The sequence below is a fragment of the Delphinapterus leucas genome, chromosome 11, assembly GCF_059928025.1.
Source record: "Delphinapterus leucas isolate spDelLeu-1000000601 "Yukka" chromosome 11, BTC_Dleu_Yukka2, whole genome shotgun sequence".
Classification (NCBI taxonomy): domain Eukaryota; kingdom Metazoa; phylum Chordata; class Mammalia; order Artiodactyla; family Monodontidae; genus Delphinapterus; species Delphinapterus leucas.
Genome location: NC_143139.1, coordinates 44,094,596 through 44,120,683, shown reverse-complemented (window position 1 = coordinate 44,120,683; position 26,088 = coordinate 44,094,596). Strand labels below are relative to the sequence as shown.

At 50.7% G+C, this 26,088-nt stretch overlaps 2 protein-coding genes and 1 long non-coding RNA gene across 7 annotated transcripts; 1 reads left to right on the top strand and 2 right to left on the bottom strand.

Moving 5' to 3' along the window:
• Positions 1-261: 261 nt before the first annotated feature.
• MYL6B (myosin light chain 6B) lies at positions 262-5,273 on the bottom strand. Of its 3 annotated transcripts, XM_022571872.3 has the most exons (8): positions 4,315-5,272; positions 2,787-3,021; positions 2,047-2,074; positions 1,691-1,834; positions 1,288-1,461; positions 681-758; positions 489-526; positions 262-351 (listed from the first exon to the last, which is right to left on the bottom strand). In XM_022571872.3, exons 2-7 carry the CDS (start codon positions 2,973-2,975, stop codon positions 498-500), a joined length of 642 nt encoding a protein of 213 aa, XP_022427580.1. In that variant the 5' UTR covers positions 2,976-3,021; positions 4,315-5,272; the 3' UTR covers positions 262-351; positions 489-497. The 3 variants fall into 3 exon arrangements, with proteins under 3 accessions (XP_022427580.1, XP_089776989.1, XP_089776990.1); XM_089920864.1 differs by lacking the exon at positions 262-351 and having other exon boundaries at positions 376-526; positions 4,315-5,273; XM_089920863.1 differs by lacking the exon at positions 262-351 and having other exon boundaries at positions 372-758; positions 4,315-5,273.
• LOC149748014 (uncharacterized) lies at positions 4,570-18,894 on the top strand. Of its 2 annotated transcripts, none has more exons than XR_016394958.1 (3): positions 4,570-4,895; positions 17,594-18,232; positions 18,516-18,894. It is a non-coding gene; the product is annotated as an uncharacterized LOC149748014 (long non-coding RNA). The 2 variants fall into 2 exon arrangements; XR_016394959.1 differs by lacking the exon at positions 4,570-4,895 and adding an exon at positions 4,914-7,727.
• Positions 10,214-25,996, bottom strand: ESYT1 (extended synaptotagmin 1). Of its 2 annotated transcripts, none has more exons than XM_022571866.3 (31): positions 24,208-25,996; positions 22,366-22,407; positions 22,061-22,195; positions 21,883-21,971; positions 21,694-21,766; positions 21,444-21,533; positions 21,217-21,272; positions 20,666-20,789; positions 20,401-20,577; positions 20,201-20,283; positions 19,857-19,905; positions 19,642-19,728; positions 19,446-19,538; positions 18,387-18,458; positions 18,120-18,206; positions 16,636-16,785; positions 16,152-16,307; positions 15,846-16,022; positions 15,608-15,690; positions 15,444-15,492; positions 15,247-15,336; positions 15,008-15,103; positions 14,663-14,734; positions 14,484-14,570; positions 12,378-12,518; positions 12,114-12,268; positions 11,909-12,007; positions 11,694-11,825; positions 11,511-11,616; positions 11,228-11,277; positions 10,214-11,032 (listed from the first exon to the last, which is right to left on the bottom strand). In XM_022571866.3, the coding sequence occupies exons 1-31, from the start codon at positions 24,589-24,591 to the stop codon at positions 10,993-10,995; spliced, it is 3,324 nt and encodes a 1,107-aa protein (XP_022427574.1). In that variant the 5' UTR covers positions 24,592-25,996; the 3' UTR covers positions 10,214-10,992. The 2 variants fall into 2 exon arrangements, with proteins under 2 accessions (XP_022427574.1, XP_022427577.1); XM_022571869.3 differs by having other exon boundaries at positions 21,883-21,956; positions 24,208-25,201.
• Between the last annotated feature and the right edge of the window lie 92 nt (positions 25,997-26,088).

Below are 26,088 nucleotides of genomic sequence, written 5' to 3'. Positions count from 1 at the left end.
TATGCAGATGACGCTGCTGTATTACTAATGAGGTGGGCGGGACCCACTGCTGTTCGTTTCTCCTGAGCAGCCCTATCTGGGGCACAGAAACTGCAGAAGAGGGTGGAGTGGGGCGCGAGGAATCTGCTCCTCCGGGAAGCAAGAAAGTCAGAGGTTGTCGGATTGGGGAGGGGTGGGGGGAGAAGAGAGCCCTCCCTTTCCTTCCTTCCCTCCCCCACCTATAAAGAAAGCAAGAGTCGGAGACCAAGGGAGGAACCGTCTCTTTATTTTGAAACAATAGCCTCCTGGTGGCAGGAACTTGCTTTCGCCTGCGGGGGGCGGGAGGGGGGGAAGTATCCGACCCCACTGCACCTGTGGAAAAAGATGAAAGTTGCCAAATCCTGGCGCTCTCGCGCAGCAGGACATGCAGACGTACTTCCCTGCTTTTCCACCCTGGCTGAGGGAAGGGAAGGAGGCTTGCCTCTCAAGGCGAAGTGGGAGGGCCCTACCTGTGGAGCTCAGACGCTTAGGATGTGCTTCAGGAAGGCTGCAGAGAGAGGAGGCAAGAGGGGCTGCAGAAGCTGGCCTGATGATGACCCACCCGACTTTAGATAATATGGGTCCCAGGGTGCCTCACCCACATACCTCGAACTTCCTGCCTCCCCGCTTCCCCTGTCCCTTCTGCTTGTCTGGCCCCTCACCTTCATAGTTGATGCAGCCGTTGCTGTCCTCATGTCCTGCCAGAACTGCCTCCACCTCCTCTTCAGTCATCTTCTCTCCTGAGCCCCAGACACGGCGTTTTAGCCTCTGCCTTCCCTCCCTCATCAACCTAGGCCTCTTTCTTCTGAGTGGTACCTCCTCTTCTTCCACCCTGGAGACTTGCCCACAGCAACAGTCCCCCAAGAGAATCCTCTCCCTGTAATGAGCATGCCTTGAACGTGTCCCTGAATCTTGCTTTCCGTTTCACCTCAGTTACACCCGGTGAAAGTTTTGACAGATAAGGAAACTGAATTCCAGAGGATTAAGAGACATACCATATCATAGAGTACGACCATCTCTTCCAAAACCGAAACTCAAATCTCCCACCTCATCCCCTTTCCTCTGCCCTTTGGGAGTCATCTGCAGCCCACACACTTTAGCCTCCACAGGAGTAAGACCTTCAGATTGTCCCCAAGGCTCTGACCTTCTCAGTCTCCTGCCCATGACCTACAGGAAAGTAATCCCTCCCTGGCTCTGCCTACTTAGCCAAGCTTCTCCTTAGTTCACCCCCTCCTCTCAGCCCCACAGGAGTTCTGGTGCCTGCCTCACCCAGGGTGGTGAGGACTTGTCTGAGCTCTGCTCCCATGACTTTGCCATTCGCCTCTTTGTCAAACACCCGAAGCCCCTCCAGGTAGTCCTGGTATGTGCCTTGGTCCCGGCTCTTGGCCACTGCCTGGAGCATGGGCAGGAAAGTCTCAAAGTCCACACGCCGGGACTTCAGCTCTGGAAATCAGAGAAGTGAAGGAGAGGTCACTGTAGTGTCACCCAGGACCCAGCTCCCATACCCACCATGAAGGGTTTTATCCCTTCAACATTCACGATGCTTTTCTGCCCCTGCGTCTGACAGTTTCTAAAGTCCTGGGACCCACCTCAGCATTTTTTGTCACCTTACCAACATTCCTCGGTTCCACCACCAAACTGAAAACCCGCATCGTCCCAGAGGTCCCCTCACCATCACTCTTGGGGTTCCCCAGGACCTTGAGCACCTCGGCGTTGGTGGGGTTCTGGCCCAGGGCCCTCATCACATCCCCACACTGGCTGTACTGGATCTTGCCATCCCCTACTCGGTCAAACAGCTCGAAGGCCTCCTTGAACTCTGAAGTATAAGGAGGGGTCAGTGTTGACAAGGGGTCCCATCACCACCAGGAGAAAGGAGATTCAGAAACTATGTGCTTGAGCTGAGCAGAACCGGGAACATAAAGAGTACTAGTGTGGGAGTTTTCAAGGTCGGGAATGGAGTTAGGGGAATAGAAGGAGGATCTGAAGAGGGACTTGGGATGGACAGTGGGCTCAGGGGCTTTGCCTCACCCTCCAGCTGGTCCTTGTTAAACTCGATCTGTGGAAGAAAAGAGCAGGTGAGGAGAGATGACAGGGCTCATTCAATCCCTCTCCAACACTCCTCCCGACCAACTGGCAGCCACTTCTGGGGAGGGGCCCAAAGGGACCAGGCTGGGAGCCCAGCCACCTCAGTCCCATTCCCAGCTCAAGACCTTGGGAGAATCCCAAGAGGAGGAATTATTGGGGGGAGGGTTTCCAGGGAACGGGGTTAATCCCATGCCACCTGTTCCCCTCCCTCTACTGCCCTGAGCCCTGCATCCCTCACATAACTGGGGGCTGAACAAAAGCTAAATTTACCCCTGGCCCCCAGCTGTGATTGTCTAACAAGTCTGTCCTCTTCAGCCTTTCCTCCTGGGGTTCAGAGCTGTGGCCTTTAGTGTTGAATAGTCAGCCAGGCACAGGCAGCAGCTCCCTCCCTTCACCTTGAAACTGTCCTCAGAACCCAGATGTTTCCCATCTTACAGGCCCTGCCTCCAGCAGGAGGGTCGGTGAGAAGGTGGGTGTGTGGGTGTGTACATACACACACGTGACAACAAAGACAACAGCAGAGTCATAAGCCTGGATGCTTCCAAATGGGGTACTAAGAGAAAGCGCCACTGTTATCCAGTGCTTACCGATTCCCTACCTTCTAGATACCCCTAGTTCCCTAGGCTGTATCCCACCCTTGTACCACCCCCTCCAAACTCTTTTCTCATTTTCCAGGGACTCACCACCACTTTGGAGAGATCGATGGGGGGCTCCTGGGTTTTCTCAGGGGTTGGAAGGACAGCTGGCACTGGTGCTGGCACTGGCTCAGCCTTGGTCTTGGCTGGAGGGGCCCCTGCTGCTGGCTTGGCAGCAGGCTTGGGGATAGAGGGTCCTGCTGGTTTCTTCACGGGAACATCCTTCTTGGGAGGCATGATGTCCGGTGGCCAAAGGACAGTGTGCTGATGGGGGCACCCATCTCTGTTTAAATAGCCAGGGAGTCTGGGATGTCAAGGGGCGGGGGCAGGGACAGGGAGCCAGTTGGCTGTGGGGAGGGTGAGATAGAGGAGAGATATGACGGCCTGCCCTCACTCCCCTGGCCTCCTACAGTTCAGGACTCCTGCCCCAAGGTTTTCTCCCTTCTGTCCACCCCGCCCCAAATGCTGACCAGAACAATGGCCGCTTTGGGGGGGAGGGGAGGAGGAGGAGGCCAGAGACTGCCCAGAATGGGGGAGTTAACCTCCAGGGTGAGGATAGGATGCTTGCCAGTGACAAACACTGAAACAGGGGTGAGGCAAAGAAGGGCATCCAGGCATTTCAGGCCCCCAACCGCCTGACTCAGAATAGCCCTTTTTCCTAGCAGCTTTAGACTCTTGAAGGCTGAGGCAGGGATGGGGGCCTTGCGAACTGGGATTGTTCAAGTGGAGTCTGGGAGTAGTGAAAGGAGAAGGAAACAAGCAGCCCTTCCATTTCCCTCTTACCATGGATGAGGAGCAGGGTAGTTGGCCCCACAGCCTAATAATCCTTAATACCTCAAGTCCCTAACCACCTCCCTCCCAGCCCAGAACTGGAACTGTGCACAATATAAAGAATAGCAACAGGAGAGTGTGACCCCCCCCACCCCGCACTGTACCCTGTGCCCAGTGTTGTTTTAGAGGTGGGGATGAAGGCAAGGATCAAGGAAGGAACCTTGTCCACAAGCTTATGGTCATTCAAGTCAGACAAAGGTAGGGTGCCTGCTGAACCTGCAGGGCCTCCGTGGTGGCACCTGGGGGGAAGGGCAAGCTCTGAGAGGCAAAGGGCCTAATTTCTAAAATCTCTAATCCAAAAGGATGCGAGAGGTCCCCTGGGCTCCATGAGTACTCACACCCAACCAGAGGGATAATAGAACCCTGACTCAGTAGCCAGGTTACAAACCTTGCTGGGGGCGCTGGGGAAGGGTGGAAGTCGATGGGGGGAGTACGGAAGAGGGGATGGGTTGCTGGTTACTTTTGTTCTGGGGGTAAAGAAGGAGACGATTTAGATAGCATTCTGAGGAAGATAGTAGTGATTCCTCTTAGGCCCTGGGATTCAGAGAGTTGATGCTGGGTCTCCCACTCGCAAATAAAGCATTTGAATGTCATTACTGCAAATTGTCTCATTTTAGGAAAGTCAGAATCATTCCTCCAGCCGGGAGTACATCACACACACACACACACACACACACACACACACACACACACCCCTAAGCCTTAAATAAAGGAACGAGTCCCTCCCCAGCGCCCCAAAACTCACCCTGCGGGGTCCAGGTAAGGGGCGGAGGCGGGGCGCAGGGCATCCGCGGGCCCTGAAGGGTTAATTCCCGTGGCCTCTGAGCATGCCGGGAGTCGTAGTCCTCGCGCGCCCGCGGGCTCACGGGAAACGCCGCCCTACAGAGCAGGGCGGACGCCGGCTCAGTGACTTCCGGCCCGCGGCGGCGGTTGGTGACTCACGATCGTTGGGAAGTGATTCTTGTCCCGGAACCGAAAGGCAGTGAGCACTTTACAATCCTCTTCCCTGACCCTAAAACCGCGCGCGGTCCCCCAGGATATCTCCCTTGCTCAGGCCTGCGTTACGCGTTTAGTGTGGGCGGGGGTGATATTTTCCTGAATCCACTGGTGAGAACGCAGAACGTGGGGAAAGGCTGCAGTTGCAGCCGGCCGGATGGAGGTCAAGTAGTAGGAAGCATTTACTGCCCGGGGCAGAGTGGTGCGGTCTCTAGCTTCCTCTTGCGGTTTGGTAGAAAGAGAACAGAAGCTGTTGAGTTGCCGTGTGACTTGGAACAGTGACTTGGAACAGTGACTTGGAACAGTTTTTGAAATGAACTGGTAGTTGAAGTAAGTGTTAAATTTTGGAATTGAGCCGGGTCACCTGCCCCAGTCTCTAAGTTGAGATTTCTCCATTCTGCCCCGCGTATGCGCCAGCCACCTTGTCGGTTCCTCACAGGTCTCCTTGGAGTGGAGGACTGGGTTCTCCAGCCCGTGACTAAGACATCTCTTCCCAGCATTGGACATCTCTTTTCCGGAGATGGTTGTTTGTTTTTTAGATCTGTTTTTTTTTTTAATTGAGGTATAGTTGTACAATATCACAGAAGTTTCAGGTGTACAACAGTGATTCACAATTTTTAAAGGTTATACTCCATTTATAGTTATTATAAATATTGGTTATATTCCCTGTGTTGTACATCCCCCAGATGTTCATCAAAGGTCTCATCTGTGTCGGGAGGGAACCAGCCCAGGCAGGCCCAACTTCACTTGCTGAATCAGTAAATGCCCTGGCGGCATACCTTGCTGGACATTGGGGCTTGCATGGGCCTGCAGGCAGTGGGTCAGAGTGAAAACCCTCGGGAGGTCAGAAAGGTGAGGCATAAGTTAACTTTATGGGCAGTGCAGAAGTGATATTTGCTGGTTGGGGAAAGCTTGGAAGAACAGAAATGGGTTGTATAATATGGTTGGTTACAAGACTGGGTGAGGGCATAACAGATGCCTTTTAGTGTCTTTCATCACTTACACAGAAGTTGATTTCGAAGATGTGGTTTATCTGATCTTTTTATTCCTCCTCCTTTCCTTTATGGCTGCCTTTTGGCAGTTTGCCAAGTAGAAGTAGTTATGGCATGACTTTCTAGCTTTGTAAAATATATATTTGTTTGTTTGTTTATTTTGGGTGCACCACCTCTTAGTTGTGGCATCGTTGTTTGTTTTTTGTTTTTGTTTTTTTTGGCTGCGTTGGGTCTTTGTTACTGCACGCGGGCTTTCTCTAGTTGCAGCGAGCAGGGGTTACTCTTCCTGGCGGTGTGCGGGCTTCTAATTGTGGTGGCTTCTCCTTGTGGAGCAGGGGCTCTAGGCTCGTGGGCTTCAGTAGTTGTGGCACGCAGGTTCAGTAGTTGTGGCGCACAGGCTTAGTTGCTCTGCGGCATGTGGGATCTTCCCGGACCAGGGATCGAACCCATGTCCCCTGCATTGGCAGGCGGCTTCTTAACCACTGCACCACCAGGGAAGTCCTGCCTTTTTGATAACAGTCATTCTAACAGGTATGAGGTGATATCTCATTGTGGTTTTGATTTGCATTTCCCCGATGATTAGTGATGTTGAGCACCTTTTCATGTACCTATTGGCCATCTGTATGTCTTCTTTGGAAAAATGTCTGTTCAGATCTTATGTCCATTTTTTTAAACAGGTTATTTGTGTTTTTTTGCTTTTGAGTTGTTTGAGTTCTTTATATATTTTGGATATCAATCTCTTATCAGATAAGTGATTTGCAAATATTTTCTCCCATTCAGTAGGTTGTTTCTTTTGCTATACAGAAATTTTTTAGTTTGATGTAGTCCCACTTGTTTATTTTTGCTTTTGTTGCCTTTGCTTTGTGTGTCAGATTGGTTTTTAGTTCTTTAGGCAGTCTTACCTTTACATTTCAGTAGTACCTTTCTAGTGCAATGCTCCACAAATGTTTTCTGAATTCCTGCCGAAGATTAGAAAATTGACAGGTAGGGGGACTGCTGCTGGAGAGAAAGCCTACTAATTTCACCAAGAAATGACAATTGGTAATCTGATAGTGAGGGAAGAGACAGGAAAATCTGTAAAAGTAGGCAAAGTTTTGCCCATCATTTGGCAAAGATTTTTAAAATTGTAATATCCAAAAGAGAATATAGGAAAACACTTTTGTGTAATGCTGGTGGGAGTAGAGAATTCATATAATTTCCTTAGAATGTAGTTTGGAAGACTGTACTAAAAGTCGTTAGGGGACTTCCGTGTGCCACAACTACTGAGCCTGCGGTCTAGAGCCCACGAGCCACAACTGCTGAGCCCGCATGCCACAACTGCTGAAGCCCACACACCTAGAGCCTGTGCTCCGCAACAAGGGAAGCCACTGCAATGAGAAGCCTGCCCACTGCAACGAAGAGTAGCCCCTGCTTGATGCAACTAGAGAAAGCCCGCGCGCAGCAACAAAGACCCAACGCAGCCAAAAATAAAAATAAATAAAAATTTAAAAATTAAAAAAAATAAAAGTTGTTAGGGAATTCCCTGGTGGTCCAATGGTTAGGACTCTGCACTTTCAGTGCTGAGGGCCCGGGTTCAATCCCTGGTTGGGGAACTAAGATCCCACAAGCCACGTGGCGTGGCCAAAAAAAAAAAGAAGTCATTAAAGTACGTAAGTTGACCCACCAATTATACTTATCCTAAGGAAATCATTTGAGATGTGTATACTTTTGTGTTCCCACAGTGAATAGCAAAGCAGAACTACCTTCATTTCTGACAATAGAGAATCAGTTAAACTATGGGGCATTCTAAGGATGCCATGAACTAAGTTCATTCTAAGGAACTGTACACATTGTGACCATTATAAATTATATTTTCAAGGAATATTTAATGAAGTGTAAAAATGTTTATGTGTTAAGTGAAAAAAGCAGGTTATAATATAACTCTAATTTATAAAATATGTATCTCTGTTATCATGTTAGCTTTTCTTCCTTGTGTTAGTGACCTCAGGCCTTAAAGAAAGCTGTTGCAGCTCCAGGTGTCACATCTTCCCACTAATGACCCAAGCAGAAAGGAAGGGAGCAATGAGGGCTTTCTTCTGTTGACGCTCCATCCCCAGGTGTATTCCTCTTACATCTTATTGACCGGAGCTGGATCATAGAGCCACTCTGAGTTGCAGTGGAGGCTGGGAAAGTGAGTATCCAGCAAAGAGGATTGTGATTAATCCCTTGGGGCTGGCACACTGCCACTAAGAATGCTCTGGGGTTCTGTATGTAGGGAAGAGGGGCAAATGGCGGGTAGACAAATGTGTTGCCACACCCAGTTAACTACAGCATGTTGTTTGGGCCAATAAAGCCACATTCCAAGAGGGCAGTATTTGTAAACATCAGTGACAGTGTACCCATATGCCATCATCTCTGCCTTTCTCTGGAAGAGGTGCCAGTGTCAAAGACCAGCTGTTTGAGAAATAACAAATTAGCATTTGTTTAATTCCGGTGATTAATGACCCTTAGTTTACTTCATCTTTGTGTAAGAGCAACAGTGTACTGAATTGTGTCTCATCTTGTATTTAATACGTAGATCAGTACTTCTTCTCATATGTATCCTGAACTTGAAAAGGTTGGGAAAGAGTAGGGACCCTTCTGGGATGGAAGAATTTGTGCCATGTCCTTTAGTTTTCTGGAATTGTAATTACTTGGAAGTGATGAACTAGGTAAAGAGTGCTTCTTAAAATCACACATTGCAAGATCTCTGAAGCCAGCTAGAACAGCAGGCCTTTGGCTACATGCCCAGTATTGAATAATAAAACGAGAGACCTTAGAAATATAAGTTCCTCTGCCCTGTGTTTTGGGGGTTTTCACCCCTTCAGTTTTTGGGTCTGGGGAAGGGCAACAGAGACTTCTTGCTCACAGCCAAGGCTCTTAAGTTTATGGGAAGGAAGTAGAGATGGCAGAAGAACCAGCAGTGAGTACCAAGGAGTTATTGGGAAAAAAAATTAGGAGCTGAGTTAGTTGATGGCATAGAGTTTATTTTTATTTTTTTAATAAAGTTTCTTTTATTTATTTATATATATATATTTGGCTGTGTTGAGTCTTCATTGCTGCGCATGGGCTTTCTATAGGTGCGGCGAGCTGGGGCTACTCTTTGTTGTGGTGTGCGGGCTTCTCATTGTAGTGGCTTCTCTTGTCATGGAGCATGGGCTCTGGGCACATGGGCTTCAGTGGTTGTGGCACAGGGGCCCTAGAGGGCGCAGGCTTCAGTAGTTGTGGCGTGTGGGCTCAGTAGTTGTGGCTCACGGGCTCTAGAGCACAGGCTCAGTAGTTGTGGCGCACTGGCTTACTTGCTCTGCAGCATGTGGGATCTACCTGGACCAGGGATTGAGCCCGTGTCCCCTGCATTGGCAGGTGGATTCTTAACCACTGTGCCAACAGGGAAGTCCCAATGGCATAGAGTTTAAATTCAGCTTTTACTAATAAGGTGGATTTTGACAACTCCTTGGAAGCTGAGTTTAGTTCTTTCCCTTGAGCCTTTCCTCTCCTCCCAGTGGACAGCATCTTAAATTCCAGAGAAGATGATAAAGCTCCCCTGAGGCAGTTATGGAATCTCCAAGTTCCTATTCCAGTGACTCAGTTTTCAGTAGTTCACTCTTCCTCCATCTCACTCTCCCTTCACGTGGTAATTAGAAGGGATAGGGCACAGTTTCTCTAGCTTGCATTCCAGGAAGGGTCCCGAAAGGAGCTGAGCTCAGGGTGAGCAGCTCTGAATGGGTATAAAATACTTCTCATGTAGCTGCCCACTGGGTGGGGCCTTAAGCCCTTTTGGATGTGGCTGAACATGCCACTGATACTCCGTGACCCTGTGCTGTGGCACAGAGCTTCCAAGTTCACCAGGTTTAGGAATCCTTTCCCTGGAAAGCCCCGAGGATAATAATCGGTAACAGGCTTCATCACTGTGACTGGGAATGAATCTCACCAGAAACTCAGTAGCAGCTAATCCACACAGTTCCTTGACCACTCTCAACGCTACCAACAATCTTGGTGATTGCATCCACAGTAGGTTCTGACCACTAATGAACTTGACTCAATCTCTAAGAAGCAGTCTCAGCTGCAGGGAGCTCCAGTCCACCTGCGCCTACCTCACCACTGTTCGCTCTCACGGAGGAACAAGTCGGTCAGGAAGCTGCACCACGGCCTGGCTCTTAAAGAGAGACTCTGAGAACCAGAGGTGGAGATTCACTGACTGAGAATTACTCTAAGCAGCTACAGCGGGATGTCTTCGGAGAAGGTATGTGCCGACTTGATCAGAGGCGCAAAGGAAAGACTCTCAAGGGGAAAGGACGGATGCCCACCAAGACTGTGAGAATAACTACAAGGAAAACTCCTGTGGTGAAGGCTCTAGGACTTGGGATCATTTTTCAGATGAGGATCCACAGCGACTCAGTGACACGCACAGTGCTTCTGCGATTGTTAATAAGATCACTTCCATCAGTACTGAGCCAGGAGTTGAGGTTGAAGTCACCATGGCAGATGTTTTAAATCAACTTTTTTAATAAACTGATAATCAGTTGTTAAAAATATAAACGGACATCATTTGTGAACTGAATAAAGGCTTTTGACACTTGGAATAAACACCTGATGGGTAGGCTGGATTCTCTGCCCTTAAGGAAAAGAGCCACAGACTATGTGAGTATAACGTTTAATGTAAGATACAGTGGATTGGCAGAGTTGGTACAAAGCTAAGAGATTCATTTCTAGTCAGTGAGTTAACAGCCTAGGCACCTGGACAAAAAATTGGCTCTGCTGTCCTGGGTCCTCCAAAGCCCCCTGTACAGCACCAGCTAGAGGCCCCACACCAAGACTGGTATTGGCTACCTGAAGGCTTTGATGGAATCTACTGTTCCCGGAGTGATTCAAGAGACTGGCTGGCCCTAGTCAACACAGCAGGTGTAATTTTCAGGACAGGCTTGAGGAAAGTGGGTATAGACCTGGACATGGGGTTTGGGTGGCTGTACATTTGCTGCATGCAGTAGTCCAAGAGGCTCTCAGCTGGAGAGGTTAGCCTTTCCACCCTCCCTGACTGCTGTTTGAGAAGAAGGAGAAAAAAGGTCTTTCAAAAAGCTGTATTTGGCATGAGCTAATGCCACTGCCAGTGGCCAGGCACAGACACAGAAGGCCCTGAGGAGCTGGGCGGAAAGGAGAATGTGCAGGCGGAGCAGGAGATAGCCAGCTCATGTCCCTGCCCCAGGAGCCCAGAAGGATGAAGGCCGTGCAGTAAAGGGTAACATACGGTCCTCCTCTTTGGTCACGCAAAGGCCCTAGCATGGGCCTGGGAGGTGAGAGGGCTGAGGGGTGCAGGCTCTGCCCCCGGGCCCCAACCTTTAGGCTCATCACATTGAGGCGGTGATGCAGCGAGAGGCGAGGCAAGGAGACAGAGCAGTCAGGCTGGTAATCTCTGGCTCCTAGGAGCTGCCCTTGTCCTTGTCATCCATGAGGTCATACCTGTGGGAACAAGCAGAGAGGGCTCAGGTAGAAAGATGACTTCTGTGTCCTCTTATAAATGAGACAAGATCTGAGGGCTCTTATACTTCCGAGGATCAGTGGTTCTCAGCTTGGGTTACATCCTTTTTCCCTCCTATGATTGGGATTTTTCCTACTTAAGCATCCAAGCCCATCCCCAGCTCATCAGACACTCACCACTGGGCTGCACCCTGGGAAAGGTCTATCTCAGTGAGGTCCAACTGCACCTGTGTTGGGGGATAATAGGGGTGAGATGTTACTTTTGATGTTTCCAAAGACCACATCCTACCCTGACACACTTTGGTCCCAAACCAGTGCAGAGGTAATTGGGTAGTAAAGTACTATAAAGTACATCTGTAAAGTAATGTCACCAGGGTGCTTACTCCCTAATAGGGACTACAAGCCTTTCCACCAGCAACTTCTCTCACCTTTGCCTGGTCCACCTTTGCCCTCTTCTTACCTTCCCCAGCAGCTCACGCTCTCTTGACATGAAGGAGGAACTAGACTTCACAGAGACATTCAGCTTTCGCCGAAGGGCCTCATCCATGGGCAATTCCCACTCAAACCTGAGGAGGGACTGGGGTTAGGGGAAGGGGCCCTTCCCGAGCCTGCCATCTCTTCACTTGAATGCTCACTGACTGACCGTTCATCGAATTCAGGATTTAGGGTCCTCTTCTTCTGTGAGCTCTTCCTCTTGGTACCCCGGTTCTTGTCTGGCAGTAGCAACAGTGACACGTAGGGGTCGGGGGGATCCCGTCCATTTTGTCGAAGGGCCCTGTGACAGGAGGAAGGAGGTGATGAGGCAACCTGAGGGGAGGGACGGGGAGAACCTGGAGGATGTGAGGGATGGAGTCTCACCGGCAGCTGTGAACGATGCTGATCAGCTTTCGTTCTTCACTGTAGTACCAAACAGTGAGTTTCACCTGGCCTAGAGGCCCGGCTGGAGCCTCAAGGGGACTGTGGAGAGATGGAGATAGCGTTGGGAGGAGGTAGTGCCTCGGGAGTCTGTAGCTTATCCTTTGTATCCTTGACTGAGTCCCACCTTTCCGACCCAGCGCTTTACCTGTCACTGTGTGTTAGGCGCTGCCGGAGCTCTGGGGCTGAGGAAGTGATGTGAGGGAGACCTCCCCAGAGCTCCGGTTCTTCGCTTAGAGATGAGGAGCTGTGGCTGTAGCTGTGGCTGTAAGCTTCCACCCCCGAGTGCTGGGACACCAGGATCTAGGTAAACAAGAAAGCAGCACGCGGAGTCCTTCCGCTCCCGGGCTAGAAGGACACGGCCCTCTGCTCCCGCCCTCCCTCCCCTTGCCCACTGTCTCCTGGCACTCACCCTGAGCTGTGCTCTCAGTAGCACCTGCCCTGGACCATTGCTGAGCATAAACCAGTGGTCCAAGCAGAGCCGGTCAGCCACGAGGAGCTCAGAGAGGGGCAGGGATAACGAGCCCAATGCGCCAGTCCCCTCACCCTGAACCTGTGGAGCAACAGGACTGCCGTCAAGAGAGAAGTGATTTAGGTAGTTCCCTGGCGATCCAGTGGTTAGGACTTGGCGCTTTCACCGCCAGGGCCCGGGTTTGATCCCTCGTAGGGGAACCCGCAAGCCGCAGAGCGAGGTCAGAGGCAAAAAAAAAGAGAGAAGTGATTTAATCCTGGCATTCCAGGTCCAAATGCTTGGACACTTGAGTGGTTTTGGAGAGACTCCCCTTCGTGAAGGGCAGGGGAGCTGTGGTAATAGTTGCTGCTGGTCCCACTTCCCTGCTTCCCTTTCTTTTTTAACCAGAGTAGGCTGTACTATCTTTACTTCCTAAGCTTTCACAAATTATCCCAGTAATACCTGCATAGGGTAGAAAAAAGAATAGTAAAAATAGAATTAAATTGTTTCCTGCCCATCCTATCCTCATGTCCATACTCCAAATGTAATAAGCCCTTCCTATTTTCTTTGTTCTGGCATAATTCTAACTAATATGTCTATATCTCTATTTCATAATTTGCCAACTTTAATATCTACTGATTCCCTGCTATTCAAGATGACAAATTGAGCTTATTTACATCTCTTCTCTACCTCTGCCAGTGTTGTTAATAGTCGCATTATTTGACATTCTGTTGGTTTCTATTCATGTAATTCTCTACTTACTGTTCTATCAGCTTTGGAAGGTATTTGACTTACTCCATATAGAGAAAGTCAGCACTCCTATATTACCTTCCCCCATCCTCTCCCCACCTCCCATACCTCTTCACTTTTCGGTCACCCTTCGACCCACTGAAATCTAGCTTCTACTCCATTCCAGCCACTGAAGTTGCTCCAGTCATCAGTGACCTCCCAGTTTTAAAAGTCAGTGAATAGTTTTCAGTCACCTAATTTTACCTCTCAGTAACATTTGACCACTTCCTGTCTTTTGAAATACTCTTCTTTTGGCTTCTGGAACCCACTCTCTCCTGGGGAGCGTCCCACCACCCTGGCCACACTTCAGTGCTCTTCTTCCTCCATCTGCCCTTCTGTTGCAGCGCCCAGCATGTCCAACCTTTGTCTTCTTTTCACTCTACACACGCCCTGAGAGATCTCACTCACGCTTGTGACTACAGCTGCTACCTGTTGCTTGCTCATGATGCTCAAACCAGAGGGAGAGGGAGGAACACCACAGTGGGCCACAGATCTACCTTCCAGATGGCTGTCTCCCCTTGGACAGCCCTCAGACATCTCAATTTCAAAAACTCCTGCTCGGTGCATTCCCCGTGTTGGCGATGGCACCTTTATCTGTCCATCCACACTAAAACCCCAGGAGTTAACACCTAGGTGTTCTTTGTTCCTCTTCCCCCTCCATGTCAAAATAACCGCCAAACGCTATCTGGCCTTTGTCAGTTCTCGCTTCAGTTACTCTAACAGTCTCTTAAGTGACCTACCCGCCTCCAGCGCTGCCTTCCTTCAGTTCATTATTTTACCCTGATGTCCTGATGTCGACACCATCTTCCTAAGATGCAAATCTGGATGCCACCTCTCATTCCTTCAAATGTTTCCCTATGCCTTTAGGATAAAATCCAAATTCTTAGCATAATTTTTTTGTGATCTTGCTCTTTCCTGCCTCTATAATGTATAATTTGCCTTCTTTCTCCTCCATTCCCTTCTCAGCCTTAAGAGTTTTCCTGTCCTTCTTTTCTTGGTCAGGGCCTATTTACCCTTAAGCTAAGGACGCCTTTCTTACTATCTTTCTTACCTCACCTTTTCCCTTGTCTGAGTTAGAACCCCTCCTTTTTTCCCTACACTGCCTTTACCTCAGCAGTTATCAGTCAGGAAGTATTCTCTGGTTATTTTTCTCCTAAAAGAAGAGTGTGAGCTCCAAAAAGATAAGAACATCTTTTATCTCTGAATGCCCTGTGCCTGGTTCAGTGCCTGGCCTGTGACAGCAATCTGCAAAATGTTTGTAGAATGAATTTATGGTACCTGCAACTCCAGGCTCTCAGAGTTTGGTTTCCTGATGAGAAAGGAGGCACTCTCATCCCAGACAGGGGCTGACGTTTGGGAAACAGTCTGGTGGAGATGAGGGGTATGATCAGTGTTGACATTTTCTCCTCTATGCCTCTCATCCCTCCCATTCTTAGTCCTGCAGCATTTCCTAATACCTTAGTTTTATGAGAAGTATCTCCCACGGCAATAGTAGCATAAGGGCTGGGAGGCTTGGTACCTTTTCGGAGCTGGAAAGAGAATGTTAGTCTTAAATTTGGACCAGTTAGGCAGATTCCCCCCTCCCCTCATAAATTACATCCACAGCCAGTGGCCCATGTCCCCATGTCCCCACTTGACAGCCCTCACCCTCCTGGCCTTGAACAGAAAATTCTTCCCACCCCAGCACCACCCTGGGAGAGAGGAATTTGGAATTTACTATTCCAAATACACTAGGAGCATCCAAACCTGAGGGATGTAGAAGAAGGGCCAGGGAGCTATGGGGCATGGGGAGCATATCTCACCGGCAGGTCCTCAGCCCGCTCCAGGTAGACGGAGAGCAGGGCTGCCGCCAGTTCTGCACTCTTCTGAGTCTGGATCAAACTGTTCACCTGCAGCACCTGGGGAAGGACACATGGGAGCTGGGGAGTGGTAACTGACACTCTGGGGCCTGGCATATGCCTTAAAAGCTCATAGAAGAGTTTACCTTGACCCATCTTGGGTCCCTCTTGGGTCCCTTCCTTCCTCCAGCATCTTTCCTTACCTCCTCTAACTCAGCAGCAGTGGGACGGGGGGTCAGACGCTCCAGACACAAGTGTAGACGGCCAGATGGGACATCCTCCAGGGTCAGCCACTGTGGAAGTGGGCAGGGTTAAGACTTGGGGGTGTGGGGACAGGGACTATGAGAATGAATCATGCATGAAGATCAGGACAGACTGCTGATTCTAATTCCATGCTCACCTCATCAAGGAAGCCATTGTTTAGGACTGTGGTGAGACTCACTTTACACCTGTAGAGGAGAAAGATTAAAATTAAGGTCTATGGTCAAGAGCCAAGTCTTTTGTCTCCAAGGTCTACAGAGGCCCAGCCCATCTTCCCCGCTGGACGCCCCCCCACCGCCTCACCTGCCCAGAAAGTCATCCTTGTCCAGGTCCTTGTCAAAAACTTCAACCTCTAGCTCTTGGCCTGGAATTGATGTGACGATCACCTAGTGGGAGAAAATAGTGGGATCCTTTCCTTTTCTTCTCAGAATGACTGGACACCTCCCCCAATCAACTGAACCCCAGAAGTTTTTTGGACCACTCTCAGAGCTGGGGGAGGAATGAGGCAAGACTGGGAAGAGTCTTAGCCCTCAATTCTGACCTCAAAGACCTCGTTCCAACGGGGATTGAGATCTTCCCGAACAACACGGCTCCGGAAGCTTCGTCCTCCCAGCTTTAGTTTGACATAGGGGTCTGACTTCCCCTTCACTAATCCCCCCAAGAAACGGTCTTTGGCAATCAGGTCCTGGGCCTCTAATACATGAATCCGAAGCACATTCTGTAAAAGGGACAGATGGGGCACCAGGTGGCGGTCAGAGAGAGAATACTGTCAGACCCAACCCTGAAACAGGCTTTGCGCACGTAGGGTGCGCAAACAGACTCCAGTACTTTCCAGATATAGACTTACCTCCATCCCAAAGTTACTGTCAGGAGTAGTGTGACTGGGTCGAGGTGGGGCATCCACACTGCTGCCTGTCTGGGGGCTCTCGTCGTCCAGGTCCCAAGCTCCAGGAGTACCAGGCACAGCAGGGAAGCGCACTTCTGATGAATCCAAGTACAAGAGCTGGGAAGGGTAGTGTGATTGTCAAATCAAAGCAGTGCATTTAGCCACCAGCAGGCAAGGTATGCGGGGGCTGGGGGGCGGGCGGGGCAGAGCAGGGGCTCTGACAGGGAAACTAGGTCCCTGCCTTGGCTGTGCTTATCTCTGGGGGGTTCACTCCACACTCACCCTACTCAGACACCATGTCTTCCCCCAGTTAGATCAACAAACATTTTTTGTGCGTCTGCTAGATGCTTTCAGATACACTAGCTCATTTCATCGTAGAGGATCCCCTTTCCTCACTCTTAATACCACCAGGAATCCACGAGGCCCTTCCCCTCTACCTCCATACCCTCATAACCAGTTTCATGTACAGCCGGGAGTTTGGGCCAGAGCTGCTGAGCTGGAACCACTGGTCCAGGGTGAGTTCAGGGGCAGTCAGCAGGCGAGCCAGAGGCAGGGTCAACGCCCCTAAAGTCAGGGCCCTGGAGTCATCCTTCACCTATAGGCACAGGAGGAGGGGATGGAGTGAGGGATTAGGGAAAAGGGAGGTAGACTGCGGAAATGATGACACAGCTGCAGCTTCATTCTCTCTGTGCCAATCAAACCTTTTGCTCCACTCCAGGCCATCCTTTTACAGTCCTCTGCCTACTCTACAGTCCCTTCCTCCTTTGCTCTTTCTGGTCTCATTACCTGGAAAGTTCTCATTCTGCTCTTCTCTGCCTATTTAAATCCTACTGATACTTTAAGACCCTCTGAAAATCCTACTTCCTTCACAAAGACTCTCTAGTTACTCCAGCCTCTGTACCTTTCTCTGGCCATCCTAAGCACTATACTATGGGTATTTTACTCCCAATGATTAATGTTGAATCATTCTTAGATGGCTATATATGTTTGTCTCCTCTCTGAAACTAGCCAGTAAGCTTCGTGAGGGCAGATACTGTATTTTGTGATTTTTCTATGACCTTAAAAGTGCTAGACGTCTGGGAGGCTGGGCCTGGCATATGCACACTACTCTATGTAAAACAAATAATCAACAAGGACCTGCTGTAGAGCACAGGGAGCTCTACTCAGTCCTCTGTAATGGCCTATCTGGGAAGAGAATCTGAAAAAAAAATAGGTATATGAATACGTAAAACTAAATCACTTTGATGTACATCTGAAACTAACACAATGTTGTGCTAACCCTATACTCCAATGTCAAATTAAAAATTAAAAAAAAAAATTAAAATCAAATGAAAATAAACCAGAAAAAAAAAAGTGCTAGGTGTCTAGCTGGTGCTCAGTATGTTCCTCTCTTCTTTTAACAGGGTTTTTGTTTAGCTTTTGGCTGTGCCGCATAGCATATGGGATCTTAGTTCCCCGACCAGGGATTGAACCTGTGCCCCCTGCACTGGGAGCGCAGTCTCAACCACTGGACCACCAGGGAAGTCCCCTTCTCTTCTTTTAAAAAATAGTTTTTTTGAGGCATAATTTACATACCACAAAAATCACTCATTTTAAGTGCACAATTCTCAGTTATAAAAATGATTCTAGAGAGACGGGTGGGGAACCGTGGAGAGTAGAAGAGGTGGAGAGTCTAGGTAGGTGGACTGAAAATAGAGATCATGGAATTCCCTGGTGGCCTAGTGGTTAGGACTCCGTGATCTCACTGCCAAGGGCCTGGGTTCCATCCCTGATCAGGGAACTAAGATCCCGAAAGCCACACGGCACAGCCGAAAAAAAAAAACAAGAAGAGAAAATAGAGATCAAAGGAGAAGATGGAGAGAAGAAATGGTGCAGATCTGAGAAGACAGAATAGGGTATCGAGGAGGGACTGATAGGTGATTCTCTCACCTGCACATCGAGCTCCTGGCTTCGAGGGTCTTGCAGGAAGAACCGGAAGGCCTCCTCCCACACCGGGCAGTTGGTATTATAGACAGCCTGGAGATGTGCAGGATGTGATCAAGGTACATGCCACAGTCCCAGTCCTGTTTCTCCAGAAAACCCTTCCTCTTACAGGCATCCTAAAGGGAACACTTCATCCCAAGAACAGTCCTCCCTCCTCCTGTCCCCACACACACATGACACCTGGCACAATGATATCCTTGTCCTGGCCCTCACCTTGCTCTCCTGGGTCACATCCTGAATTGACAGCTGTACCATGGGGTTGGGCTCCTTGTTCCCCTTCTTCAGCTGTGGGGGGGTAGAATTCAGAAGTCACTATCTTGGTTGTTTTTGTTTTTGTTTCAGTGAAGGAAGGACAGCTGTCATCAGAATCCTTCCCCTGGTGCTTCCCTGATGGCACAGTGGTTAAGAATCCGCCTGCCAATGCAGGGCACACGGGTTCGAGCCCTGTTGGCGGGAAGATCCCACATGCTGCAGAGCAACTAAGCCCATGCACCGCAACTACTGAGCTTGCGCTCTAGAGCCCGCGAGCCACAACTACTGAGCCTGTGCACCTAGAGCTTGTGCTCCGCAACAAGAGAAGCCACCGCAGTGAGAAGCCCATGCAGCGCAATGAAGAGTAGCCCCTGCTCGCTGCAGCTAGACAAAGCTTGCACACAGCAACAAAGACCCAATGCAGCCAAAAATAAATAAATAAAATAAATAAATAAAGATTATAAGAGAATATTATGAACAACTTTATACAAATAGTTAGAAAACATCGATTAAATAGATAATTTAAAAATATAACTCACGGGACTTCCCTGGTGGTGCAGTGGTTAAGAATCCACTTGCCAATGCAGGGGACACGGGTTCAAGCCCTGGTCCGGGAAGATCCCACATGCTGCGGAGCAACTAAGCCCATGCGCCACAACTACTGAGCCTGTGCTCTAGAGCCCGCGAGCCACAACTACTGAAGCCCATGTGCCACAGCTACTGAAGCCCGTGCGCCTAAAGCCCACGCTCCACAACAAGAGAAGCCACGACAATGAGAAGCCCGCACACTGCAATGAAGAGCAGCCCCCGCTCGCTGTAACTAGAGAAAGGCCGCACACAGCAACGAGACCCAACGCAGCCAAAAAAAAAAAAAAAAAAAATCGTACTCCTGGACCCCCTCTTTGGAACCCTTGCGTTACATGTTGTTGCTACTGAAGCAGAGCAGGCCAGGGGAAGGGAGAGTGTGGGAATGCTGCACCCATGGCTTCCTGTTCACCGGCCCTCAGAAGCCACACTCACAGGAAGATCCTGGGCCCGATCCAGATAGATAACTAAGATGGCAGCTGATGGGGGCTCCGGTTGGGAGGAGACTCCTCGGTTCCACTGTAGAACCTGGTGTGGGGTGGTAGTAGTCAGACCTTCATCCCTCCAGGCCCCCCATACTTCTAGCTATGTATTTCTCCCCTGCTAGCTTCCTGTTTCCAGTGTTAGTTACCTGCTCCAGTTTTTCTGCATCTGGCAAAAGTGAAAGCCATTCTAGCCTTAAGTGAACTTGGCCTTGCCCACTTTGTAGAGGGAACCACTGGAGGGAGAGGTAGAAGTGAGGTATAGTAGAGATCATACACACCCAATCTCTTCCCCACCAATGTAGCAACCACCGTCTACACAATGGGGGACAGCACCCTCCACCTTCCTCTTCTCTCAACTTACTTCATCCATTACTCCAGCCTGCAATACTTTCCCTACATCCAGCTTCATTCTGGGGGGTGGTGGTAGTGATGATGGCAGTGAAAGGGAAAAGAGGGGAGTGTTACAATTAGCAACATGTCATTCATTGGCCCCCTTCTCATCCACACAGAAATAACTGGCACATCTCAGACTCCCTTCTCAACCCTCCGGAAATATATATGCATGTGTGTGTGGTGGGGATGAGGGGTGGGAAGCCTGGGAAGGAAAATGATAATATGATTCCCAGGCCTGGAAAAGGATTATAATTACCTCTGAGACCTTGGTGGCCCTGGGGATTTAGAATCCTAACACAGGCAGAGTCTCACCTGCCCAGAAAGTCATCTTTGTCTGGATCCTTGTCAAACACTTCCACCTCAATTTCCTGTCCTGGGACCTCATGTACCATAACCTGAAGAACACAGAGGGATAAGGGTCCGCAGGTGTGAAGACCATCCAATCAGCATATTCTCTCAAAATCTCCTGGAGCCTCCCCATCTGACACAGCCCCACTTGTTGGCTCTCCCACCTCATAAGTCTCTCCCCACTGGGGGTTGAGTTCCTCATCAATGACACGACTGCAGAATGTCTGGGTGCCCACTCGCACAAGTGCGTAGGGGTCTGACTTGCCCTCAATCAGGCCCTTTACGTATTTGTCCTTGGAGCTCAGCCCTCGAGCGGCTAGCAGGTGAATCCGAATAATGCCCTGAGGGTAGGAATCATATTGTGGGAAATTAAAGACCCACCACAGGGTTCCCGAGAGAAGGATCTATCTAATAGGGGAGAGACCATACCCTGGGAAGAGGGGAACGCAACTGGGCCGCATCTTGAAGGTCAGGCACAAGGGGCACCAATAATCGGTTGGGCAACACAAGAAAGGCAGCGATGGAATCCATGATCATGGTGTCAGAGAGGGAGCTGAATGGGGGATTGGAAAAGGAGGTGAGTGTGAGTGTCAACATTTCCCCACCGCCAACTATGTTTCCCACAACCAAGAGAGACCTAAAGCTAGAGGGAAGTCCTTTCTTGAAAATACCTTTTTGCTTCTCTTCTACCCTGATTTCCCACCTACTACTCTGTCCCCTCCTCACTGCCATCGCAGCTCTTCTTTTGCCCTTTGCCCTGGCTGAGGAGTCTGTAGCCCACTTCATTCTCTACCAAAATGCACAGTCCCCCCACAGAAGAAAAATCACAGTATGAAACTTTTCAGGGGTATTTGTCTGATCTCCCAAACTACGGTCAAGGCTCTTGGAGGGCATCAGCTGCATCTTTTACTGCTCTGTATCCCTTAAACCCCCAAACCAGGGCTGGAACACTTAGCAGGTGCTCGATAAATCCTTCATACCTGAGTCCTGGGATATCCAGCAGGTTGGTCATCCCTGTCCAGTTGATATCTAGGGTCTGGAAGCAAAGAGCAGGGGGATCGGGACAGAGCATATGGTGGCATGGTCACACCCATCCAACAGTTGCCAGACCCTTAGCCTACTTGTCAGTTCCCTCCCCCATTCCCCATAGCTTCCAGTCCTCTCTGCTTCCCCCGCTTCCCTACCCCTCCTCAACGTTTTTCCTTACCGGGCGTCGGATAAAGAACATCGACACAGCCCCCACGATAGGAAGGTTCCCAATGAGTGGTTCAAGAATCACCCGTAAGACACCCTGCAGCTGGGGCAGGAAGAGACGAACGAACAAAGCCTTTCCTCAGAAACGGCCTTCTTTCCCTCCCAGACCTCCCCAGCCTTGGTTTTCCCAACCTCCCACTTCCCCATATCTAATGAAACTTAGGGCAAAGGCTTCTTATGGAGGCCCCTGACAACTGCCCCACCTGCATGCCCTTGACTCCTGCTTTACAGAAATATTTCTTCACTTCCACATCGATCTGTACATCACCTACGTAGCTGGGAGTTGGTGAGGAAGAGAACAGAGGGTTAGTACTAGGCTGGAGTGGGTAAGGGGAGTGAAGTAGTCAGAGTGACCAGGAAAGGGAATCGGGAAGAGTGGTGAGTGGCATTACCTGATGTTCAGGTCCAGCAGGATCTGTTCTTTCCTCTGACCAGGGTGAACCCTGACTCCTACGATGCGCAGTGGCTGCAGAGATGAATGCTTGAGAGGGGAGGGAAAGGCCCCTTTGGGCCACCCATCTCCCCTGCTCCATCTCTTCCCTGTCGTTACTTTCCCTCCTACACACGTACCTTTTCACCCAATTCCACTCGTGTAAATGTAAATGTTTGCAGGTGGGGGTTAGATCCTCGAACAGCTGGGGCCACAGTTTCGGCCAAAAGCTTCTCCATATACTGGCCCAGGAAGGGCCAGACCTGGGCCACAATCTGGGAGGAAAGGGAGCTTGTCATAGGAGAGCACTGCCTTCCCTCTAAAGGCAAGTTCCTTCAGACTCCTCCCCATGGGGAGGCTAGATTTGAAGCGTGGCAGGGTCTGACAAGAGAGCGAACCCCACTCCCCCTCAGGAAAAACAAAACCCAAGACAAGCAACCCTCACCTTATTTAGCCACTCAGCTTTCTCCACATCTGGGAAGCTGACCTGGAGGTGGAGAACGTGGAGATAGTGAGGAGCACTATCCTCTGCCCGTAGTTTCCTACTAAGATGCCAGGTGGATGCTCACTAAGGAAAGCTAAGTGTGACAGGGCCTCCTCACACCCAGGGGTTGGGGGAGGGGCCGGGATGTCCTGAGGATTCATTCCTCCGGGGGTTTGGGGCCCTGGGAGCTGACAGTGTCAGCCACACAAAGTTGCTTTGCGGATAGCTCAGGGGTGTGAAACGATGACAGCTGCTGGGGCAGAGAGGAGGAGGAGGGGAGAGAAGGGCACATTCTTTCCGGAGGGGGAGGTCCTGACAAATCAGAGTTTGAGGAGGAAATCCTGGGATTGGAGAAGTCCTGGCTCCTTTTACCAGCCTTCCCTCTGCCCCTCGAACTGGGGCTTCTACACCAAGAGGTGAAGCAGTATGCGGCTCCAGTGTTAGGGAGGGGCCAGAAGAGCATACGGGCCCAGGCTGGTGTTTTCTTTCTTTCTTTTTAATTGGTGTGACCCTTGATGGGAAGGAAGGACACCTGTGCTTTGTACTGGGGGGGGGGAGGAGGAGGGGTAGTTGCTTTAGGAGGAAAATTAGTTTCCACGATGAGAAGTAGGAAGAACAGAGACTCTTGCTGCCTGGGCTACAAGTCCCATGGGACCATTTCTGCCCCTTTCTCCTCCCCAGTCCAGGGTCTGGGAAGCATAGCTGTGTTTGCCTAGTGTCAACTTTTTCGGTACGCGGGCCTCTCACCGCCGCGGCCCCTCCCGTTGCGGAGCACAGGCTCCGGACGCGCAGGCTCAGCGGCCATGGCTCACGGGCCCAGCCGCCCCGCGGCATGCGGGATCCTCCCGGACCGGGGCACGAACCCGTGTCCCCTGCATTGGCAGGCGGACCCCTAACCACTGTGCCACCAGGGAAGCCCTGCCTAGTGTCAACTTTGATTCCCCCAGGCAGGCACCTCTGCTGGGAGGAGCAGGAAGGGGGGGGTCGGGAAGGGCCGGGTAACGGGCTCGGCATCTGCAAGGCCTGAGAAGCCATCGGGGGCCCTTACCACAGGAGAGGGGGCGTAGAAATAGGGTCCTGGCCCCAACCCAGCAGGCGCAGCCCGCAGCCCGGAAAAGGGTGGGGCCGGCCAGGGGCGGTGGAGTGCGGGCAGCGGGCACTGCAGCAGTCACACTACCCTCCCCCCAGTACCCCCGCCCTTTGTCCAGCAGCCGCCTCCGCTGCGCTGCGGCCAGGCCGCCTGAGGCTGGAAGGCTAGGGCCGGAGGGTCCATCCGGGTGCGGGAGCTCGACTGGGCAATGCTCCCGGGGAGGGTCTCGGGATAAGAGCGGGAAAAGGGAGAAGAACCTTATGGCCTTAAATAGGTTTAAAAAAAAAAAAAAGTCTTGGGGAGGACAGGAAAGAGGAGGGAACCCACTGAGCGGCAACGGGAACAGGGACGCCCAGGAGCAGTGTGAGTGGCACCAGAAACGAGGAGGGGCGTTCGAGCGGTTTGGTTGGAGGAAGAGCCACGGCTGAGACGGGCTCCCCAAATGTTATTGCTCTTGCCCAAGCGTAGAGGAAGAAGTCCTGATTCTGTGGAAGAATCGGGATCCGGGCGTGTGGAAGGGGGGGCGGGTAGTGGATAGTCGGTCCAAAGAGTGGCGCGTCCCTGCAGGCAAGAGGCTAACGGGCCAAAGAGGAAAGTCTGGGGCCCATCGTCCCAAGATGGGGAGCTGACTTTAAGGATAGGGAGGGAGAGCCCGAGAACTAAGGGGCAAGAAGGGGACTATGCTGCACTGAGGATTGAGGGTGATCGCTCACCCAGGCAGGTAGTTCTCGATGGCTCATGTAAAGAGTTTTCGTCGTGAGCCGCTCCTCATCATCCAGCAGCTGTCGCGCTACTCGAAGGCTCCGTTCTTTCTCCTCGCGGACCCGGCGCCAGCCCAGGTAGAGGGCGAGGCCGAAGAGCACAAAACCCACGCTGAGTCCTATTGCCCCGGCCAGGTACACCGGCACCAGCACCAGCAACCGCCGCCCGAACGAAGTCAGCACCGCCAAGGCCTCACCCGCGGCGCCTGGGCCGGCAGGTTGGTTCCCAGAACTCTGGTCCAGCTTTGCGTGAGCAGTGGGAGGCTGGTCAGGCGGGTCGGAGGGAGCGTAGGGCTGGTCCACTGGGCTGGGGCGGTCTCCAGGAGAGCGGTCCATGCTGCCACCTCTGGGAGGACCCGCCCGACCCAGAGACCAGCTAGAGGTTGCCTAGTTCTGAGACCGGATTCCCCGCCTACAAACCATAAACCCCAGAATGGGGGAGGGGACTTAAAGCCACGCCCATTCGTTCTGACGGTTCGGGTTGGTCCGTGCCGCATAGATGAAGGTGGAGTCAAAAGACCGAAACCCCGCCCCCTGCCTCGGGGAGAGGAAAGGGCTCGGGAGAGGCAGTACCTTCCTGATTGGACCGGAGTGCCAAGATGGGCGGTCTGAGATGGCGGGAAAAGGAGAAAAAAGGCTAAAGAGCAGCATGAGATTAGCCAGAAAGAGGGGGAGGAGCGGCGTACCATTTCAAGAGGAGAGGCGGGACCAGGAGCTCCCCCACGTGGGATTGGAGTGCCTATGGTATGACGTCATGCAGAGCCGCACCGGCAATTACTCTGTTTTAGAGAGAGCTGGAGTTGCGAAGTTGAGGGGTTGTGGAGCGTCGGGATTTCCTTCCCCTCCCTTCAGACGGTTTGGCAGAACTCGGTCTGCGATTCCTACATGTCCATTTGTCTCCTTTCCCACGTTTTCATACTTTAAGCACATTCCTTATCCTTCCACTTTTTTTTTTTGCTGGTTGTCCTTATAAAAGGAAAGTAAATTACCCTATTTGGAATGAAAGTGTTCGATGATCGACCCTGTTTATCCTGTTCCCAGTCTTCTACTTTGTCTATGCAGTGTAACGACAGACTCTAGAGAAAACTGGAGAACCCGAAAATTACAGAATTGAGATAATCTAGCCTTCAGGCAAGAGGGAGGGGGGAAAAAAGCGGAGTGAATAGGAAGTGAGGCTTTATTTCTCTTTAGAAATCTCCAAGTTAGTTCATTCTATGTCCAAGAATTAGTCATCTCTATTTTAAAGAGCAAATTAAAACTAAATTGGCTCCAAGAGGGGTGGGGTCTCAGCTGCCGCAGAAATGATTACATTTTCCAAGAATTCCTGACCCCGAGGAACTGCTAGGACACTAAAATGGGAAATCAAGAGTAATGAGACAATTCTGTTTCTCATTTGCCTGGGTTATAAGGAAGGTTTAGAATACAGTCAGATGTAGAACTAAGTTCTACATCGCACTGTGTAGGTTTAGGAAGGAAAAAATGCAGGGTATATTGATGATGACTCTTGTTACTAGTTAACTGGACTTAGAGGTGTACTGTTGTCCAGGGACTTAGAAACTGGACTGATTGGAAGCCCAGGAGGGACAGATTGGTCATGATTACCTTCTTATGCAATGTATGTGGGGCTTGTGTTATTCTGTTTGGTTTACGGCTGTTAAATTTTATCTGGCTCTGCAGGACATAGATTTCATCAGGCTATGTTTCATCAAAGCTGTTTAAAACTTATCCCTGCCCAGGCTCCCTCCCTTAATCTTAAATTTTCTCACTTCCCTTTCTCTACTTCTCTGAAACAGTATCTAAACTGCTTCTTTCAGTTTGCAGAACTGTGTAAGG

Bases quoted from the DNA above. Each gene is read 5' to 3' on its own strand.
- MYL6B (XM_089920863.1), bottom strand. From the start codon at position 2,975: ATGCCTCCCAAGAAGGATGTTCCCGTGAAGAAACCAGCAGGACCCTCT. The intron at 1,835-2,046 runs GTGAGGCAAAGC...CTTATACTTCAG, and splicing joins TAACAAGGACCAGCTGGAGG to AGTTCAAGGAGGCCTTCGAG. The intron at 759-1,287 runs GTGAGGCAGGCA...TCTGGGGCTCAG, and splicing joins ACAAGTCCTCACCACCCTGG to GAGAGAAGATGACTGAAGAG.
- ESYT1 (XM_022571866.3), bottom strand. From the start codon at position 24,591: ATGGACCGCTCTCCTGGAGACCGCCCCAGCCCAGTGGACCAGCCCTAC. The intron at 21,534-21,693 runs GTGGGGCAGTTG...TTCCTGCCCCAG, and splicing joins CAGGAGTCAAGGGCATGCAG to CTGCAGGGTGTCTTACGGGT. The intron at 14,735-15,007 runs GTGAGATATGCT...TTCTCTTTCCAG, and splicing joins AGCGGGCTGAGGACCTGCCG to CTCCGAAAAGGTACCAAGCC.